Source organism: Anser anser, assembly GCF_964211835.1.
Source record: "Anser anser genome assembly, chromosome: 1".
Classification (NCBI taxonomy): domain Eukaryota; kingdom Metazoa; phylum Chordata; class Aves; order Anseriformes; family Anatidae; genus Anser; species Anser anser.
Window position 1 is genome coordinate 176,456,863 of NC_139720.1, and position 20,028 is coordinate 176,476,890.

General features: G+C 36.2%; 1 protein-coding gene across 3 annotated transcripts in view; it reads left to right on the forward strand.

The window, feature by feature from the left end:
* Positions 1-20,028, forward strand: part of DIAPH3 (diaphanous related formin 3) — a 247,857-nt gene that overhangs the window by 183,918 nt on the left and 43,911 nt on the right. For all 3 annotated transcript variants that reach the window (XM_083849164.1, XM_083849166.1, XM_083849165.1), the window contains 2 exons: positions 1,026-1,121; positions 1,577-1,636. In XM_083849164.1, coding sequence (XP_083705290.1) covers positions 1,026-1,121; positions 1,577-1,636 — 156 coding nt within the window. The remainder of the gene's footprint in view (positions 1-1,025; positions 1,122-1,576; positions 1,637-20,028) is intronic.

The window sequence follows — 20,028 nt, forward strand, 5'->3', positions numbered from 1 at the left end:
TTTCCCCATATTCATGTCTAGAAGGTTGTCTTCCTGCCTTAATCGTAGTCCAGCACTTTCAGAATTCCTTAAATCTGTAGTATCTCTTCTCTAGCTAGATTAGATTCTGATCTGAATATTACTGTTAGCAATAACTGCAGAATCATATGATGTGTCTGACTGTATCCAAGGTGTATGTTGACCTTGGGAGTTTTGCCTAGTGAGGCATAATGAGTTTTCTGTCATGTAATTCTTTATTGCTCTGTGGAGATTTTTCATCGTATTGGAAATCTGTGGTGGTGTGTTCTTCGTCCTCATGGATGTGGAGACAAGGGGCTAATAAGGTTCAGAAATCTAAGCTTTTCTGATGTTTTTATTTGAGGAAATAAAAGTAAGGGTTTTAATGCTTTTGATTAATTATAATCTCATGGTAACATTCATAATTCTTTCAGGGGAATATTATACATACATGTGATACGATGAGTAGAATTTTCCTGAACTACATCAATTATTTAATATTGGCTACGGGTTATTAAATATAAAAGGAAAATGGCTTTTGATTAAAGCTACCTATGGATAACACTCTGTATCCTATCTAGTCCAATATTGTTCCTTCAGCTTCCTGCTGAGAAACAATTTCAACTTTTTATAACAATAACTGAAATAATCTCTTTTGTCTAATATAGCAAATCATTTAAGGGACAGCTCTCAAAAACTGACATGAAACTGATTATTTGCAGTTGCAAAAGGGTACTGAAATGAAAATATGAGTGAAATGACATTTCATGTAAAACAACAGTAGAGAAAAAATGAATGTGAAATGAATGGAATAAAATTTGGCCTAGTTCAATGTAGAGAAGACCAAATCTGTTCTGCTTAGTTGTGAGAGAGCTATTGGTAAATGTTAAAAGCCTGGTTAAGTTTGAAATAAGTAGTTTTAATTCTACCATGAATATCTTCTATTGTTGTTGTTTATTGTTCTTATTATTTATGCTTTGATATTGCTGTGGTAATCAAAGAGTGTTCCTTCCCTCTCTCTGCTATAGAAGGTGAGGAGACTGGAGTGATGGATAGCCTCTTGGAGGCCTTGCAATCAGGTGCAGCTTTTCGAGACCGAAGGAAAAGGATACCAAGGGCTAAAGGTGAATATTAATTACATTTTACTTTTCACTTTCCAGAAAAAGATAAAAGTATTATTGGTCCAGTGCTCTGGAACCTAAATGCTGTTGTGTTTAATTCTCTCTTTTTTTTTTTTTTTTTTTTGCGGTTACATCTTTCAGGGATGTTCAGGCTGTTTTGCTGTTGTCCGTAGTGCTCTGGAGATCAGTGTAGTGAACTTAGCATAGCCTGATTGTTAACTCTCTTCCATGCAGCCTTGTGTACTTTACATTTTGGGGGTTTATACTAACAACAGTTGAATGGGGGAGGTAAAAGTCATCTTGCCCTGCCAGTGCATCAGATTATTTCACTGGTATTAACTGTAGCTGTACACCTAGAAATATCTAACTTGAAAATATTTCTGCTTGCTAATGTTGTTGCAATACTCCAGTAACTTTAAGAGAGGTGTTTTATTTCCATTGTTTTCTTGCTTTTGCAGACATACCACAAAATGTCAGTCCAACCACACAGAGGCCTGTGCTGAAAGCTTGTAACCATGGTAATGAACCATATTCATGAATTGCATGCTCTTCTTAACTTAGCTTATGTAGTCGATCTGTGCTTTCAAAAGATTGCTGTGATATTTTGTTTTCTACATTAGTGGAATACTGAAACAGTATTGGAAACTGGTTCTTAAGGTTCACATGCATATTACAGCCTTAAACAGTACTTGCTGATTACTTTGCAAATTTCTTCTATCGTTTGTAGGTTTTTTGTATTTATTTAAAATTTGATTACAGTTTAAAATGTAGTACTTTGATAATCCTTAAAAACAATACTGCAGGGATTTTTTTAACAGATTATGAACTGTGTTAGAAAGCAAAGATTGTGGAACATTTCAAATGTTAAGTATTTATGATACCAAATTAGAGAACCTTTTCAATTCATTCTGTCTGTCTTGGTTTTACTGGTAATACAGGTAGCCCAGGTATAAGCTATCATTTACCAGTAATTCAAAAGTGATGTTGTATCAGTAAAGAGGAAATTAATCATTTATTTCATGGCAAAATATTTCTCCAAATGTTGAGTATGAGTCCTATGCATGTGTTTATGCATAAGCTCCTGAAAAAATCCCACTGAATCAGTAGGACTGCTCGTATGCATAAAGTTACAGGGAGGGCATGGGTGTTTTGTCGCTCTGTTAGATAATCTACAGAACATTATTACAGTATCTGTGTTTTAATTAAGCCTGAGGAGTATGGAGCGTGTTTTCGGTGGCTTCTAACCTAGTGGTCTCAAGAAAAAGTTTTACATAGTATCTCTATTATAGAAAAATTAAACTTAAAGAAAAAACTTAAAGAAACTTAAAGAAAAAAATCTTAATTCTCAGTTTTATAAGCAGAATGCATTCTCTTTTGATATTTAAATACACTTCAGAATTTATAAAGCAGATGCCATCACATTGAGGATATTAATTTTACTTCATTTTTCCTACATGTTTATTTCTTAAGTGACTAGAGTAGAAAAAAGAAGATAGAGATTTTGTCATTATTAAACACAAAATCAAATAAAATAGAGCTAGAAGGACAGCTGAAAGATAATTTAATTCACTTCTAGGAATTGGCCCAAGGAAGAATGAAGTATATTTGACAGGTGCTTGTCTGGCACATAATATATTGATATTTAAATAATGACTACAGAGCACATCTGAATTTATCCTATAAGTGTTACTGCTTGTAGGAATAGTTATGTTGAATGTTGCTTCTTTTCAGCCCATTCTATCTTCCTATCTCCTGGCAATATAGTTTCCAGTTTTCAAACTATAAATGCATTTGGACAAACATGAGGGCTATGTTTTATGTTCCAGGTGAAAAAATAATAAAGAAACCAAGACTATAAATTCTGCAAAACTTGCACACTGATTTGTGCATCTGATGGATATTATATGATGCTCAAGTTTGATTAAAGATCATATGTTTGTTTTAGAAAAGTAAAAGTAAACTCTTGGATGTTTTGTTGTTTTTACCATAGTCACTTTTCCATAGATCATCTTGAGACAATCTTATTCTAAGATATTTTAGAATGAATCCAGCCTTTGTTGCACCTGTCTTGTTTGCTATGAAACTGGATAAATACTATTTTAAACTTGCTTTTAAGGAATTCAGTAGTATGTTCTTGATTTGTGGACACTTGTCACAATATCTGTATGTTGCTTCTTCCTATCTTGAGCCAAACAGAGCATTGAACTTGATGTTGTTTCTGGGGAGTTCAATGATAGAAATATAGGTCATTGGTTTCTTTGAGTTCATCTATTAGACTTCCCTCCCCTCCCCTCCCCTCCCCTCCCCTCCCCTTTTCACTATTCAAAGCCTAAGTTGAGAATTTGCTGGTTGATAATTTATTTTGTTGCAAATCAGAAATTATGTAGGTTGTATACTATCTAGAATGTATTCTAGACCCTCAGTAGCAAAGCTTGTTTTTATATAACAGTTACCTCACTAAAGTAAGTAGTGTGGCTGATCAAACAAAGAATTGTAAGGCTTCTTTAATTTTCTGTTATCAAGGAATTGAGTATTTTATGTCAGTTTTATTTCAGTTTTGTCCTCTTTGTAATTTTTTTTTTGCACTTTACGTCTAATGTTAATAAATATGCAATAACCTATTATTTCTATGTATATCTGCATATTAGGTAATGTATACTATATATGATGGTTTATTTTCTATAGCTCATTATATATACACCATATAAGCAAGAAATCTCTGATTTCAGCTCAAGAAAAACAGAAATATGTCATAAGACAGAAAGATTGGCTTGCCCTGTCATTGATTTGCTGTTTTTCCCAATGTGAAATTTCAAATGAATGCTGAATCTTATATCAGAGTGCCAAAAAAGCCACTAGCTTAAAATATGTGGAAAGTGATAAAGCACTTTTCTTGTTTGCTTCTTCTGATGAGACTAACAGATTCACTTACAGTGGGTATGGTTTATTAATACACACTGCAGATATAAACCTAGGGTGTACTTCTTCAACTCATTGCGCAGTCAAAAAGAATTACAAGCCACAAGTTGAAATATCTACCTACTGAATCATTCAGAGTGTAGCAATCTCTATTGGGCAGATGAAATCAAGTTCTAACTGATATATTTGTTTAAAAACAAAATAAAACCAAACAAAGGCTCTTTCGTCTATGTCTAAAAAAGTGGAATAGAAATTGTATACCAATGCAGATGGGAGGTAGAAAGAAGTGGCTTCGGGAATGGCAAGGGAGAGAATGCCCACTCTCTCCATAGCTGTAATATAAATGGCAGCAGGAAGGAAATTTATTTAACTATTGCCATTGTTATCCTCAGTATGATACTGCTCAAAGTACCAAACTACCACTTACTGGTGAGGCTGAGCCAAGTTCTATTAAAAAAATAGAAAAAGAATACAAAGGAGCAAGCCAACACTACATAGCTATAGAACTGAGAACAGAAATTTCTTCTTTTAATGAAATGGACTGAAAAAAAGGAGGAGGAAGAAATTTTGTGAAATGCTAGCCATTGGTTGGCCATTTTTCTCATCATGATCCTTTGAGCTCCACAGAAACCTCTGATAGTATTCAATTGTTATTTCTGATTAAAAAGGAGTACTGGTTCTCATGCTGCTTCCCAGGGTGGCCTCTTGGGTGTGTTATTTTATTTTCAGTCCTACTACGCTCTTCTTTAATTAAATAGATTGCCTTTTTTCCTAACATGGTGTATGTTTTTGTTTTGTTTTGTTTTGGTCATTTAATTCTATTCTTATTTCTGTGATCAGAATTACCTAATGAATACAAATCTTTTCACTTGATTTTTGTTGATGTTGATATGATTGGTATATTTATTTCCTTTGTTTCCATTAATGCTGTTTTATTTTATTAACAGCTGTATTACGTATACACTCAAAACTGCCTGTTAATGTTGCAGTTAACTTTAACTGAAAAGAACCATAACCTGCAGAACTATTGCACTATATGCTTTTGTTGTAATTTCTGTTCAGACTACTGTATAACACAAGTAGCGTATTAGTATAGTTTTAGTGTCTTTGTACTTCGGTAAGGTTTTGATTCAGACTCATCTAGCGGGGGAGCTTTTTTATTTTATTTAGAGAGCAGAAGAAAGCACTTAGTTATCAGTCATAAGGATTTTTCACATTAGAAGATCTTTTCAAGCAGCTAATACCTGAGCTTGATCTGAGTTTATCAGTTATTTACAACAACAGTCAAGACACATTAGCTGCTTGCATGTTTATTTCAAGCTAGTTATGTTCAAATACACATAGCACCATATCCAAGGCAGCTCAGAGCCCATTGCAGCACAGAAAGCTGCATTATTCACTAAGTTTTCAGTCAGGCTTTGCAGCCTGCATCAAGTTCTCTGCTGCTATGGCTACGCATTTATTTGCAGTAACATTAGCCAAGGTAATGTTATCTGAAATGCATAAATACAAATTCTAGATACAGCTTTGATTGCACGTATATATATCTCAAATGCAGTGCAAAGTGTTTTTCTTTACAAGTAGGTTGTATTCAAAATGCTGTGAGTAAAGAAAAGCTCTAGTAAAATGGAAGTAAAAATGCAGGTTGCTTTTTGTGACTGCAAAGGTTGAAAGAAATCTTTCTTTTGCAGTCAGCTAGGTTGTGGACTACACTTACAAAGGTAACAAGAAAGTCTTGCTTCTATTTTAAAAACAAAATTACATTGTAACGGTTAGTCTTAATTACTATAGCTTTTTGTTCAGTAAATTTATAAACAATAGAATAATTTTCATGTCACATTTAGTCTGAAGCATTTTAAACACCTCTGTTAAATAAAACTCTTGCCCAGCAATGTCATTCTGGTCCCAATTAAGCTGAAGAAAACCCTTTTTTCATGTTCTGTGTTTTTTTTTTCATCTCTTATTCATAATAGAACTGTCATCTGAGGTTCATATTAGTGTCTCTGCTACCTTATTTTGACAATCATAGCTGGCAATGAGCTCAGGCTCATCTTAATTCTTGAAACCAATACTGCAACCACTTGGAGGTCACTATTTTATTTCAGCATTGCTGTATTTGACAGCATATGATGATAGACATTTGAACCTAATTTTTCCTTATTTTTTCTTAAATGTATGTATGTTGCTGTCCTTTCCATAACTGCATCTAGTGAATATTAGGGATGTGCCTAACACTGGAGAAGCACTGAAGCCTGTTAAGATATTTTTTTTTCAGTACATGTTGCTTAACCCGTAGCACTAAAGATGGATTCTTGAACATCACCAGTTCCTCATGGTAGATGCTGTTTTTAAGGCATTATGCATGTTAGCCTGTTCTTTCCATCTGGCTAAATGTTTTTAACGCACATATGGAAAGAAGGTAGAGATTTTATTTTTTTTTAATAAGGATTTGTAAAGGTTTACTCATCAGACTAGTTTCCTCAATGGGAGACTTGGAATATCTGTAGGCACTGTTATGAAATGGAAACATTTAATAGGATTTCTATTAAAAAAAAAAAAAAACTTCTCAGGTTTTCCCATTTTAAGTCCAAAGCTTCACTTCAGTATTGGCTTCATAGGTCAAGTAAAATTGCTGCTTATTCTAACAGAAATAATTCCCCTGAAACCATCTGCACTGTTTATAATAAAGAGTTTTTTCCTGGAGCAGACAGCAGAGTTCAAAGAAATTGTGACCATAAGAATCAATTTTGCATGTGTGAAAAATAACCAGACAAGGAAAGTTAATTTACTCATTTTTATTTGTTTGTTTAGAACTAGTTCTGCACTGGCATGGTTGCACACAAATACAGTCTGTCACAGAGGTGGCCCCAAAGAATTTTCATTCCAAAATATATAGAATAAATTTAATTTGGTTGCAAAATTTTTGGGATCTTTATATAGGGATCTCCCTTTCTTGTAATTTTATGTTGGAGTGGAGAAGGTACTTGAGACAGAAGGGATGAAAGGCACTGAGAAGAGTTTTGGATGAAAAATGGTAGTTTGATTCTATCAGAGTCTTTCCAACAACGTCAGCAACATCAACATTAACTATAAGGATCGACATAAAGAGAAATAGAAAATAGCCATTTATTTTTTTATTTTGAAATGCCAAGTGGTGGAAAATGGATATGTAAATGCACTCATTAATATTGTGAAAAAATTGGTATAGAAAGAAAGCAAATGCTGTTAATTTGCCCTCTGTATAAGCCAAACCCAAACTGTCAACCTCTTAGTACTACCCACATTTAGATAAGATAATGAGGAATGGTAATCCTACAAAAAATGTCTCTATTACTCCTCTTATAAAATCTTCTGAGATTTCTGTTGTCAACTCCCATGAATAAGGGAGCATGTGCACATCCTACCATTTTGTGTCTTACCTTGAAGAATTATATGTGAACTTAGTATAGGCATCAAAGAGGATGAAAGCTTTTAAGACTAAAAATTCTAGGTGCCACCTTGAGACAAGGGGGACCTTATAATGGGACTTATTCTCCAGAGGTTTGATGATTTCATTCCTAAAGTGAGACCTTTCGAAGACCTCATATTAGACACTCAGAAGAGCTAACTGCTTTTGTAAATACCTTGCTGGCGTTCATCGGTACTAGTTCAATAAGAATACTTCTTTCAAGGGAAGCAAGGACGTTTTCTGCAAGATAAGAACTGTGGCAAAGAGGTGACATTTGAAAGCAGTGACACTGTACATCCCATAATTGCACATACAGTAAATGTCAGCTTCGTAATCATCTAGCTGGCTAGCCAGATTTCCAAGAGCTACTACAGGCAACTTATATATTCAAAGCAGTCTTCTGAATATGCATCAGTGGACAATCTTAAATCTGTGAAGGGAGCTGTAAATTACCAACAATTTACCCATATTTGTCTTTTCATTGTTTAGTCACGCAGAACTTTCCATTCAAAGACAATTACTGAGTTGATCTGTATAGCAAAGAGGGTTCTGTCATTTCTCAGACTACTTTTCAAGTCTCTTCCATATTTGTTAAACAAGGCTTTAGGTATAAATTACCATTTTTTTTTCCACTTCTGTTTATTGTTTTCAGAGCATTAAGAACAAGTGCTATATAAACTCCTTTCTCTTTCTTCAGAGGCTTTAAGAATTCTGATCCAAATAGAATATCTATCAACTGAACAACAGCCATAATCCTCATTATATTGTTATATATATAGAATTTTAAAGGTGTTATCTTTTTTTTTTTTTTTTGAAAAAAAGAAAAGAATGGTGAAACACCAGCTGGTGAAATTTCATCAGCATAACATTAGAATTTAGTTTTGTCTGGTTAAAAGGTGCATGGTGCATTGCGGACAAAAGCTTAGATTGGTACAGTGTATCAGTGCTGACTGGAGTCCATTTTGTGACTCAGGCAATGCCGGGTAAATGCAACAGTGAAATCTCAACAGATGTAGAGGAAACACAAAACATTACTCATTAAATTCTTTAAGCGCACTTAATTCATCTTTCATTGCCATGTAAGTGAATGTGTTCCCTTAATGTTCTGGGGTTTTTTTCCTCCTTTGGGAGAATTTAGTTTTATTTTCATCCTAAGTGGTTGTTGCAAAAGAGCAAAAAATGTGCAGTGTGAAAGAAATACTGGAGTTATGTTTCTTCCTGATGTTTTTCATTGCAAGTAAACATTCAGGAAATGTGCAAATAAAGGACATTAAATAGATGCAGGGGAAACAAGAGTATCCTATGATTTCTTCCTTTTGTTAGGGTAGGAACACTTGGAAGTGGAATACTCTAAAGGGAAATTTGCATTTAAGATGAACCAGAACTGGTGGTTGTGCCTGTAAGTTGCTTGATAAATGTGGTATTATCTTTGTTTCATTCCAAGAACAGATAAGTCTTGTGTATTTCCATCATACACGCCTAAGGCAAAATTGACATCGACCACATAGCAAAATAATGAGAAGGCTGAGAAGTCTTTCTTGGTGGCTCAGGCTTAGAGATCATAAGTGGCAAAGGAGGCAAATACAGGGGCATATACAGGTTTCACATAAATGACAGAAGGAAAGATGATAGCCAGAACGACACTGCATGATCTGGAGTAGTGCAGGATAATAGCTAGACTACAGTTAGATCATTAGATCCTATGGAAGTGGTTTTGGAAATTTATTTTTTTTCTTCCATGAGAATTCATCAGTTTCATAGTGATCTACCTTAAGCTGTTTCTGGCATTGTACATGGATGAAATATAGCAGCTGCCAAAAAAATTTCACAATTCACTTACACATCTCATCAATGCAAAACACCTTTGTGAATACATTATGCTCGCACTCTGATATTTTCACTACTTTTGACTTTCTGCTTCCAGTTTACACCGTATGTGCAGCCCTTTTTGTCACCGTAATGCAACATCCAAAAGTTTTACCCAATATATTTTCTTATGTTCATGTAGTTTACAAATACAAGATGAAAAACTGTTTTTTAAGTCATTTCTGGAAGAGTATTTGGGTTTTGAAGGATATTGGGCTAATAATGAATCTACTCACTTTCAGTATACATTGTAATGTAGTTTCACCCATGTTCTTGGCATAGAATATTAGAATCAATCATAGAATCACAGAATGGTTTGGGTTGGAAGGCACCTTAAAGACCACCCAGTTCCAACCCCCCTGCCATGGGCAGGGACACCTCCCACCGGACCAGGTTGCCCAAAGCCCCATCCAGCCTGGCCTTGAGCACCTCCAGGGATGGGGCATCCACAGCTTCTCTGGGCAGCCTGTGCCAGTGCCTCGCCACCCTCCAAGTAAAGAATTACTTCCTCATGTCTAATCTAAATCTACCCTCTTTCAATTTAAAGCCATTATGCCTTGTCCTACCACTGCATGCCCTTGTAAAAAGTCCCTCTCCAGTTTTCTTGTAGGCCCCCTTTAAGTACTGGAAAGCCACTGTAAGGTCTCCCTGGAGGCTTCTCTTCACAAGGCTAAACAACCCCAACTCCCCCAGCCTGTCTTCATAGGAGAGATGCTCAAGCCCCCCCCCCTTTTTTTTTCTTTGAAAGACTATAGGAATTCCTTGTTAGTAGGTGTAGTCTTTCTATTACAATATTTTTTCATGATAGCTTAAAAAGACTTTCAAAATTATGATCATTTTTAATTTTACTGAAAGAGTTCTCATACTTTATTATCTCATGACATCCATCTAACTTCTTATAAAAGAAACAAAGAAAAACAGTTATCTAAACCTACCACTTTGACTGTATATTTATGTAATTAATATATATGTAATACAATATAGTACAATGTGTATATGGACACTTGAAGTACCACTGGACAGACTACTTTGTCAGCTTGGTTCTGGATAGCTTTTTGGAGCAAATTTTGGATATCAGAATATAATCTTTGAGTTTTAAAACAAATTGGATGTCTGTGGGACAACACCTAATTGAGCTATGCAGAGACATGTCCAAGAATTTTGACAGGTATTAAACCACAGAAACATAGAATGTGCTGTCATAATAAACAGTGTTTTTCATAGGCTTCTTTTCTATATGTAAAATCTGAATTAAATAATTTAATAGGGTAGAGTATGTATTTTCACATCTAGAATCACTTTGTCACTTGGGTTCTTCCCTGCCATTTGAGAACCTATACTGGCTAGAAACACAGCATTTTGCAATAATCACTCTTCATAAACAGAAAAAGGGAAACCATTTTAGATAATTTAAAAACAGGATGTGCCTTTATTTTGCTTGATTCAGTGACTGAGTTAAATTTGAGATGAATTTCTACAACTTCACCAATAAACAGTTGTGGGAAGTGATAAAGTTTGTATTAATATCATAGCTATTTGTGTCATGGAATGGAATGAAATCAGAGCTGGTTTGGTATAAACATCTTGGATAAAAGAGCTTAATAAAGCCATGGGTAAACTATTTGTTAGAAAATGCCTGCCTATGGGACACCAATTAACAGGCTGATACTTTCATGGTTGGAGCTTCCATGTCCCCATATGCATTTTACTTCAGACACTGGATTAAAGACTGAATGTTTTCTGTGGCAGGAATCATAATCTGCTTTCCTCATTCAGTATGAATATTTGAATCACTGGGCTCAGTAACATTTGTTAGTTGCAGCAGAACTGTGTAAGTAGAGAGGCTAATGAACAGAGGGAATTTTCCAGGGATATGGAAAATATGGTTTAAATCCATTCCCTAAGGGAATGGTGGAATCTGGATAAACCAGGGTTAAATGCAGCTGAGTGAGGGTTTTTATAATCCAATTTGAATCCAATTGAAATTGGTACCCTTTCTTACTGTAGGCATAATTACATTTGATGATTTTTTTTTTCCATTTTCGTAGTTTCAAAAGTAGAGATTCTTCCCCAAATACCATACTTCAATTCCTTGCTAAAATTGCTTTTTCTTCCCATAAGAACTGTGTCTGGAGAAATTTATCTGAGGCCCTATTCTTATTTCAGCGTGTGCATTTTATGCATTACTGTTGTTACCAGAGAAGGGAGAGATATTATACTTTTTCTTGCTATGTTCTAAAATAAAAATATTTTTTCTTCCGTCTTTTCCCTGAGAAAGTAAAGTTCATGACATCTCCCTTTCACTCTGCCATCATTAGCTGAAAAACTGGGTGAGTCATTCTAGTTATTCCAAACCTGCTGATAACCCATATGATCATGGTGCCAAATTAGGCTGATGGAGGAGCTTGGAGAGGACTGTTAAATTTTGGACAGTGTTTAAAGAATGAACTGAGATGAAATGAGAACTACATCAAAAGAAACAATGCTTAAAGCTGGTAGAGTGCCCTATCCTTTCCTCTGGTTCGAAGCAGTTCCTGGGTGTTTTTAGTTGGTGGTAGTGGTGGTTGTTTCATTTTGTGTTGTTTTGTTGTGTATTGTTGTTTAGTTTCAGTTTTCACTGTTTGAAACTTGCGATCCATAAGGTCTGCTTTATAGATGTACCAACCATCCAAAACTATAGATGAAACCAGTAGGATCAAAGCATTAAGCATGTAAAGTGCTTTTTAATGCTAATTACTCGGGCATATCAGGTATCAAACATTTTTAACTGATCTCTCAAAATTAATGTATGTATTTAATTTCTTGAAGAGTATTCATACCTCATTAATATAGATACCCAATTTATGAAGCTTATGCTCTTTATACTGGATAAAGAGAGGGACATACCCATGTTAGACAGGAATTAGCTTCTATAAATTGTTAATAGTCAGTGAGTTTAGGCATCTAATTTAAGTGACCTGAATAGGTTTCTCCATGTTTTAATGCTATATCTATAATAAAGTTAATAGAAATTGGCACAATGCAATGAATACTGAAGATAAAACAGTAGCTTGAATAGCTGCTCCTTAAGTTAGTATATTCTGTCCTGGGCAAGGAAAGAGGGGGAAAAAAATAATTCTCTTCTAATGCATATATATAAACATTTGCATTAAATTTGGATAGCCAACTTTCTTTTGCTTCCAAATTCTTGTTCTTTGATGCTCAAGTCTTTCCCTTTACTATAGAGTGTTTATGTAATTTATTTTATACTGCTAGCTACAATGTTAATACTTTTTAAGTCTGCTAATGTTCCATTAGAATAGCTGGGTAAAAAGTAAATGAATCAGTACTGTGGTGTTATGTTACATATATATATATATATATAAAATCTTATTGATATGCAATATTTAAAGTTAATGTTTCATCACTGCTGACTGGTATAAAAATATAAAAGTTGCATTGAATGTAATTCTGGCAGACTTTAGAATACATTAAAATAGTTAAAAACAGCAAGTTTATCGGAATTATAAGAAAACTGACTCAGCTAAATATCTGAATTGGATATGTTAAGTTCATAATTTCAGCCTAAAGACTAATATACATATAATAAAGAGTGATGCCTGAGTAGTTGCAAACTCTGTTCTGTCTATTCAGCACAGGATAAAAAGTAGTATGCTATCAGGTTATCCCTAGTTTTATAATTGTACTGTAGATGGTAGTCTTCCCCTTTCCCTAAGAAATACAAAACCGTTTTAATTCTGTGTGATCCATCATCAGGCAACTACTCAAAAAAGTAACGTTCTTAAATGCTCTCAAATGTCCAGTAGCAAAAATAAATGAAGGGCAGAGTGCATTAAGGGATTTCCAATTGTGTCTCGCAGGGCAGAGAAAACTGCTGCGAGAGAGCTCGTGGGATAGCTCCTACTCTTGCTGCCTTTAGCAATAGCTTCCTGACTAATCAGTCTCCAGGCTTACCCCAGTGCTTTCAGTCTGTTCTTTCTCTGTTTGCCAGTCACCGACTGAAAACAGGACACAGCCAATTACTCTCCATTGAGCTTACGCAGTCACTGTTTATCCACCTAACAGCAGTTGCCCTGAGATCATTTTATTGAAAACTTGATATGTAGTGAGATCTCCTATTAGAAAATGGTAGTTTTGTTTCAGCATCATCAAAAATATATGAATCTTACAGTTTAAGATTGAATACCATATTTGGAATAGTTGTTTCCTATGGGACTGAAAACAAAGTCTGCTGAAAGTGGATTTTCTTCCTTTTCCACATTCCAATGACAGTCAATTAAAAAAAATAAAAAAAAGGTTTGTCCTCATTATTGAAAGTTAAAAAAACAAACTGTTAATGACTGTGTATTTAATTGAAGATATAGCTGGCTATGTCCTAATTTCATAGTTTGGGCTCTGATCACCTTACATGGATCATTTTTTTCTTCCTTTCTGGTTATTTCCGAAGCCTTTTGAGAGACACCTAAGTTTTTTCTTGTTCCCTACCACATCTTGTCGCTTTCTTTTTCTAAGCCCATCTTTCTTACTTATCTATGAGAACATTCAGCAGTACCACTTACTGTAGTGTATAAAACATTTTACTCCTACTTCAGTGTGTAACTGCAGACTTAGCCTAATAAAAAGGGTGTTTTCGACTTGCACCGATAAACTGTAAAATACACTGTGGCCTAAGTGAGACTATTACTTGTTACAGGAATCTTCTATACTCACATTAGTCATAAAGCTTTGGGGAAATTGTGCATGTTGAAGGAACTAAGCAACCAGAAAGGTTGCAGAAGAATCTCCAACTAATGTTTTGTGGGAAATCTATGGTAACAGCACATACAGTATACTTGTGATTGTTTTTGTTTTGTTTTGTTTTTTTTCCTATTAACTGCAACTACAAGGGTATGCATTAAAAAAAGTATGGTTTTGCTTGTTTAAAAGAATGATAAGAGACAAGCAGGTCAGGAGTAACTTAAAGTAATATACTGTCCAAACTTAAATAACCATACTGTTTATGTCCTTTTAAAGATGTGGGGGGAGGTGTTCAGACATAGAATCACAGAATGGTTTGGGTTGGAAAGGACTTTAAAGGTCACCCAGTTCCAACCACCCTGCTGCCATGGGCAGGGACACCTCCCACTAGACCAGGTTGCTCAAAGCCCCATCCAGCCTGGCTTTGAACACTTCCAGGGGGAGAATCATCTTCCTTGACCTGCTGGTCACACTTCTTTTGATGCAGTCCAGGATGTGATTATCTTTCTGGGCTGCAAGCACACATTGCCAGCTCTTGCTGAGTTTTTCATCAACCAACACCTTCAAGTCCTTCTCTTCAGGCTGCTGTCTGTCCACTCATCGCCCAGCCTGTATTCATGTTTGAGATTGCCCTGACCCAGCTGCAGGACCTTGTGCTTGGCCTTGTCAAACTGCTTGTTTTTGCACACAAGCCCTTTCACAAGCCCATCAAAGTCCCTCTGGATGGCATCCCTTCCCCTCAGTAGATCGACCACATGGCACAGCTTGGTGTCATCTGCAGTTTGCAGAGGGTGCACTCAGTTCCACTCAATCCATGTCACAAAGGTGTTAAGTTGTACCAGTCCCAATACCAACAGCCAAGGAACATCACTTGTCTCTGGTCTCCACCTGGATGTGGAGCCATTGACCACAATTCTTTGAATGTGACCATCCAACCAACTCCTTACGTATCAGGTGGTCCATCCATCAAATCCTTTTTTAGAGGTGTCATATGCTCAAATCTCCCATCCAAAGTGTATGTCACTCAGAATCTGTATTTGCTCAGAAATTGCTATAAAATGCACTTTAAGAGCTGATAGCTCCAGTCTCACACCATACAATCCAACAAGGTTTTCTTTATCCCTGTTTCTACAGTGCTAGTACCTTGAGTAGTTGCAGGATATTTTCTCTTATACTTAGCACTTTTCTGCTTTTAATTTAGCCCTCCCCCTTCCCCCCACCTTTTTAATAGGAATTCTTTTTTTTTTTTTTTAGTTTGCAAATCTTTATTCCCTTAGCCTGCATTGATATAGTGAAACAGTTATTTAAATGTTTGCAGTAAGAAATACATTTCTGCAAGTGATAAGAAAACTTATTTGGTCAAGAACACTTTTTAACAAGAATGCTAACTGCATTTTTATGTGGAAATAAAGTTTGAATAAAACTAATCTTCCTAGGTCTGGTTTTGTCAAAGCCAAACTCAAAAAGTTAGGGAGAACAATATGAAAATATGAGAAATTGGAAAGCTTTTTTTAAACTGTATGTTAGTAAATGGCACATTCCACTGCGTTATGCTTTTGGCACCAGTTCTGGATTTCAGCCTTAATTTTGTTAGTTATTAATGTGGATTCTCTTACGTCAAATTGTTCACCTTCAAAAATTAAATGGAGTGCAGTAAAATTTTACAGTCTGATAGTTTTCTTGGAATATGATGGGCATGCGTGTGGACCAGTCCACTTCAAGGTGCTTTATATTCAGAAAGCATTGCAACCTCACTGTCCTAAACAAGATTTTCAGATTTTGGAGATAATCATACACTTAATATGTTTTTATGAGGTTCACTGGCAGCAACTGGGAAAATTCAGAAAATAAGTTGCCATTTAATTGTTTCTTTCTGTTGAAGCTTGGCTGCTTCTCTGTAGTATCAACTTCTGTCCCTTCTCCTCAGGACAAAAAGTTTGGTGGTTCTCTTACCAAATAATATTTAATTAATTGGTATTTTAAGTCCTATTAATATTATCTTGTTTGGTGCATCAAAGAAATTAAAGCTGAGCTTCAAACCTGGGCCATTTTTCAGTAATGATTTCAACATGTAATACAAGTAACATAGTTTAACAGACACTTTACCCATCCCTTCTGTGGAGTTTCTTATCTTTGAGGTATATGACCTGACTAGTGCAGTGCATTTAATTTTAGTGTAAACTTGTATAGAAGTGGTATGTGGAAGTGAATGAATTCATGCAAAGAAAGTTGAAATAACTTTGGGTTTACTCAGTAAATCAGCTTAGGCTTTGTTCAGTCAACCTAAGAATAGAATGTCTATCATTTAAACTTTCCACTGGGATTTGTTGTTGGAAGTGCACATAATATCTCATTACAGATCAATGCTCAAGAGATAGTCTGTTGTAATCTGTATTTATGGAAAGTGCCTATATTAATTTTCATTTCACATTTTTGTAAATAAAATTCCATTAATTATTAACGAAAAATTGAGTGACCCTTGATACTCAGAAAACTTGATCGCAGTGCAGCATCACACAGAAGCAGTGATTTTTCCAGGATACTTTTTTAAAACTTGGGTTTCCAATTAATATTACTTGTTTCTTTTTTGTTGGTGAATTTCATTTTCAACAGTTTAAGGAAAAAAGAAATATGATAGTCTAACCAATATTATTTATCAAACTAAATTAAAGTTTAAAGCAAGTTAAATAAGACTATCTTCCAAAGCAGCAACAAGATAAATTATCCAAGCGCTATCACTGGCACTTATGATCAGAAATTTGCATATTTGTTTTTCAAAAAACAGAGCTTACCTAAGAATTTGTTTTCTCATGCAACAGAAATGATTGTCTTAGAACTAAAATCTTGGGGGAAGGGAGGGCTATTAGTTTAAAGAAAAGCATTTATAGGTTTTTGTTTGTTTGTTTTTAGAAATTGACTGTTTTGTGTCCATTCCCTTGCTACTTTTGAATATGAAAGGAATTAGGGAAATAAATTATTTCACAGAAGCAGTGATGCCAGAAATGAGATTCTGATTTATCTTTCGATAGTCACTTTTCTTAATCTACTGTGGTAACAGCCATTCTTTATGTGTTGAGAGAGAGAGAAGAAAGCACTTATTTTGCGGAAAGAAGTTGAAAAGCATCTTCATTTTTACTCTTTCCCTGCGTATAGGAACCTGCCCAAAAATTATAAATAAATAAATAAAAAGGTGGCAGCTGACATCGTAGCCAAACTGACATGGAGAGTTCAAGCGTAGTAGTTTCTTGTGTGGAGTATTTCATTACTGGATAGTTCATTAAAAGGAATCTGCTGAAGGAGCATTCATAGCCATTATTCAGAGTGGAGCTTGCATTGATAAAGGCATAAGCATTGTCAAACAAACAAACAAACAAAAAGGACTAATTCTAAGACACTCTGAAAGTTTTAAAAAATTCACAGTAGCTTCCCGAGTTAAATGTGTGGCCCAACAGGAAAAATCAGCATGAAGTTCTCTGTGTTGTTTGGTTTAAAAGTTTTGAGCAGTGCATATGGAACACTTTATTTATACGTTTTAGTTTCTGTTACAATATTTTCAGTTAATTCAAATTCAGCCCAAATTAACAGCTCTATGTGCTTTGGGATAATTAAATTACTGTCTCCTCTTATCTTGGCTCACCATGCAGACTATTGCCCACCCCTATAGCTGTCTTTACTCCATTGCTATAGCAGCTCGGTTACTTAGAAATAAATCTTTTCTTCTCCCCGTCAGCTGCTGTGAAAGGAATGTAAACCACCTGTGGAAAATAAATAAATAAATAAATAAATAGCATATTTGGACAGACTTCTTGCGTTTGCGTGTTTGGCTGTATTCCAAGTGGTGTGGTTTTGGGGTTTTGTTTTGGTTTGTTTTTACGGCTGTGTAAAGGAAGGAGTGAGAAAGGTATTTCAGCTGTTCCTACTTATTGAAATTGGCCTAGATGTACTGCTTGGGGGGAAAAAATAATAATCGTAACAGAAAAAAGGGGGGCGTGAGGCGCGGCCTAGCGAGGACGCCGCAGCCCCACGTCGTCGGGGCAACCCGGGTTGCCGTGGCAACGCCAGGCGGCCGCGGCCGCGGGGCGCATGCAAATGGCGGCCCCGGGCGGCCCCCCCGGCCCGGCCCGGCCCGGCCCGGCCCGCTGGAGGGGTTCCTTGCCGCCGGCTGCGGCCGGTTTTACAACCTGTGGAGCATCCAGCACGGTTTTATTTTGTAGTGTTCGTGTAGAAGTGCACAGAGCTGCTGATTGCCTTCCATAAAAGCTGCAAACAAGCGAAATACCCCCTCATATTTGTGAATGCGTAAGAGTGTGCCTTGATAGCAGTAACAGACTCATAGTTTCCTGCACAAGTGACTGTTTTCTGTTGTTAAAAACGTGCGTTGTTCTTCAGCTTTAAATAGAATTTCTAAGCTGCGTGTTTTTAAGCTGTTTGCTGCAAAGAAGGCTAATGATACCCTGTGCAACACATTGCCAGTGGGTCGAGGGAGGTGGTCCTTCCCTCTGCTCAGCTCTGGGGAGGCTGCCTCTGCAGTGCTGGGCTCAGTTTTGGGATCCCCAGTACGAGAGAGACGTGGACACGTGAGAGAGTCCAGCACATGGCCACTGAGATGATGAAGGGACTGCAGCACCTCTCTTGTGAGGAGCGGCTGAGAGAGCTGGGACCGCTCAGCCTGGAGAAGAGCTCAAAAATGCATGCACATACCTGAAGGGAGAGTGCAAAGAGGACAGAGCCAGGCTCTTTATAACGGTGCCCAGTTCTAGGACGAGAAGCCATGGGCACAAACTGGAACACAAGAGATTCCATCTGAACATCAGGAAGCACTTCATTACTGTGCAGGTGACAGAGCACTGGCACAGGTTGCCCAGAGACTGTGGGGTCTCCTTGGAGATCTTCAAAAGGTGTTTGGACATGGTGGTCGTAGGTGGTCTGCTCTGGGAGTCCCTGCTTGAGCAGATGACCTCCAGAGGACCCTTCCAACCACAACCATTCTATAATTCTGTGTCTTTACATACCAGAGAGAATCTGTAAAATAAGCAATTACATTCAACCTTAAAAAAATCTCATCAAAGGAAGACATAATTTGTGTGTATTTCTGAAAGGTGAAAACTGGTTCACTGTTAAAACTGGTTACTGTATTTTCAAGTGACTGAGATTTTTATTACCCTTCTACCACATAACTCACTTAAAAGGCAGAATGTTTGTTTTTCTGCTTTTCTTTCCTGTCTGTGCACTTACATCTATTTAAAACATCCAATCCTTTTTTTCATCTCCAAGAAAATGATGGGAACTGTCTGTATGGTGAGGGTTTTGTAGTTTTGTTTTGTTTTTGTCAGGAGGGTGGTGGTGTTAAAGTTGAAACAACACACTGAGAAAGTACTAGGAGAAATCTTGGGCTGAAGATAAGGATGATTCACTCTTCTATAAGTGAATCTGTTGTTGAACAACAGTCTGATTGCCATGAAGAAGTACCTCCACAACAGTAGATGTATTTCTGGAAAGGGTGGAGTTATGGAATGGATTACTCAGTGAGGAGCTTGAGTTTGTGAAGTTATTACCTAGGAAAAATGTCTGCAGCAGAGCTGTGCATATATATTGTTCTTTTCACGAATAGGGAGACAGAAAGAGAAAAAAATAAATTTGACCAAATAGGTACATTTTTCCTTATTGTATTGAAAACTGAAATTTCTTTCCATTTGGTATGAAATATTTGCTTTTCTGAGAGAAAGAAGAAAAGCAATAGAGAAGGAGGGAGATGAATGTTACTGCCTTTGCTCAACATCCAGATTACTTCATCATTTAGCTAGGGTATGAGAAACACAGATTCAGTTTCTCTCCTGTCCTTGAGAATATTTGTGAATTTACCAGAAATAAAATAATTCACCATCCCACTGGGTTAAATATTCAATCAGTACATGAATTAAGTACTCCAAGTACTCTGAT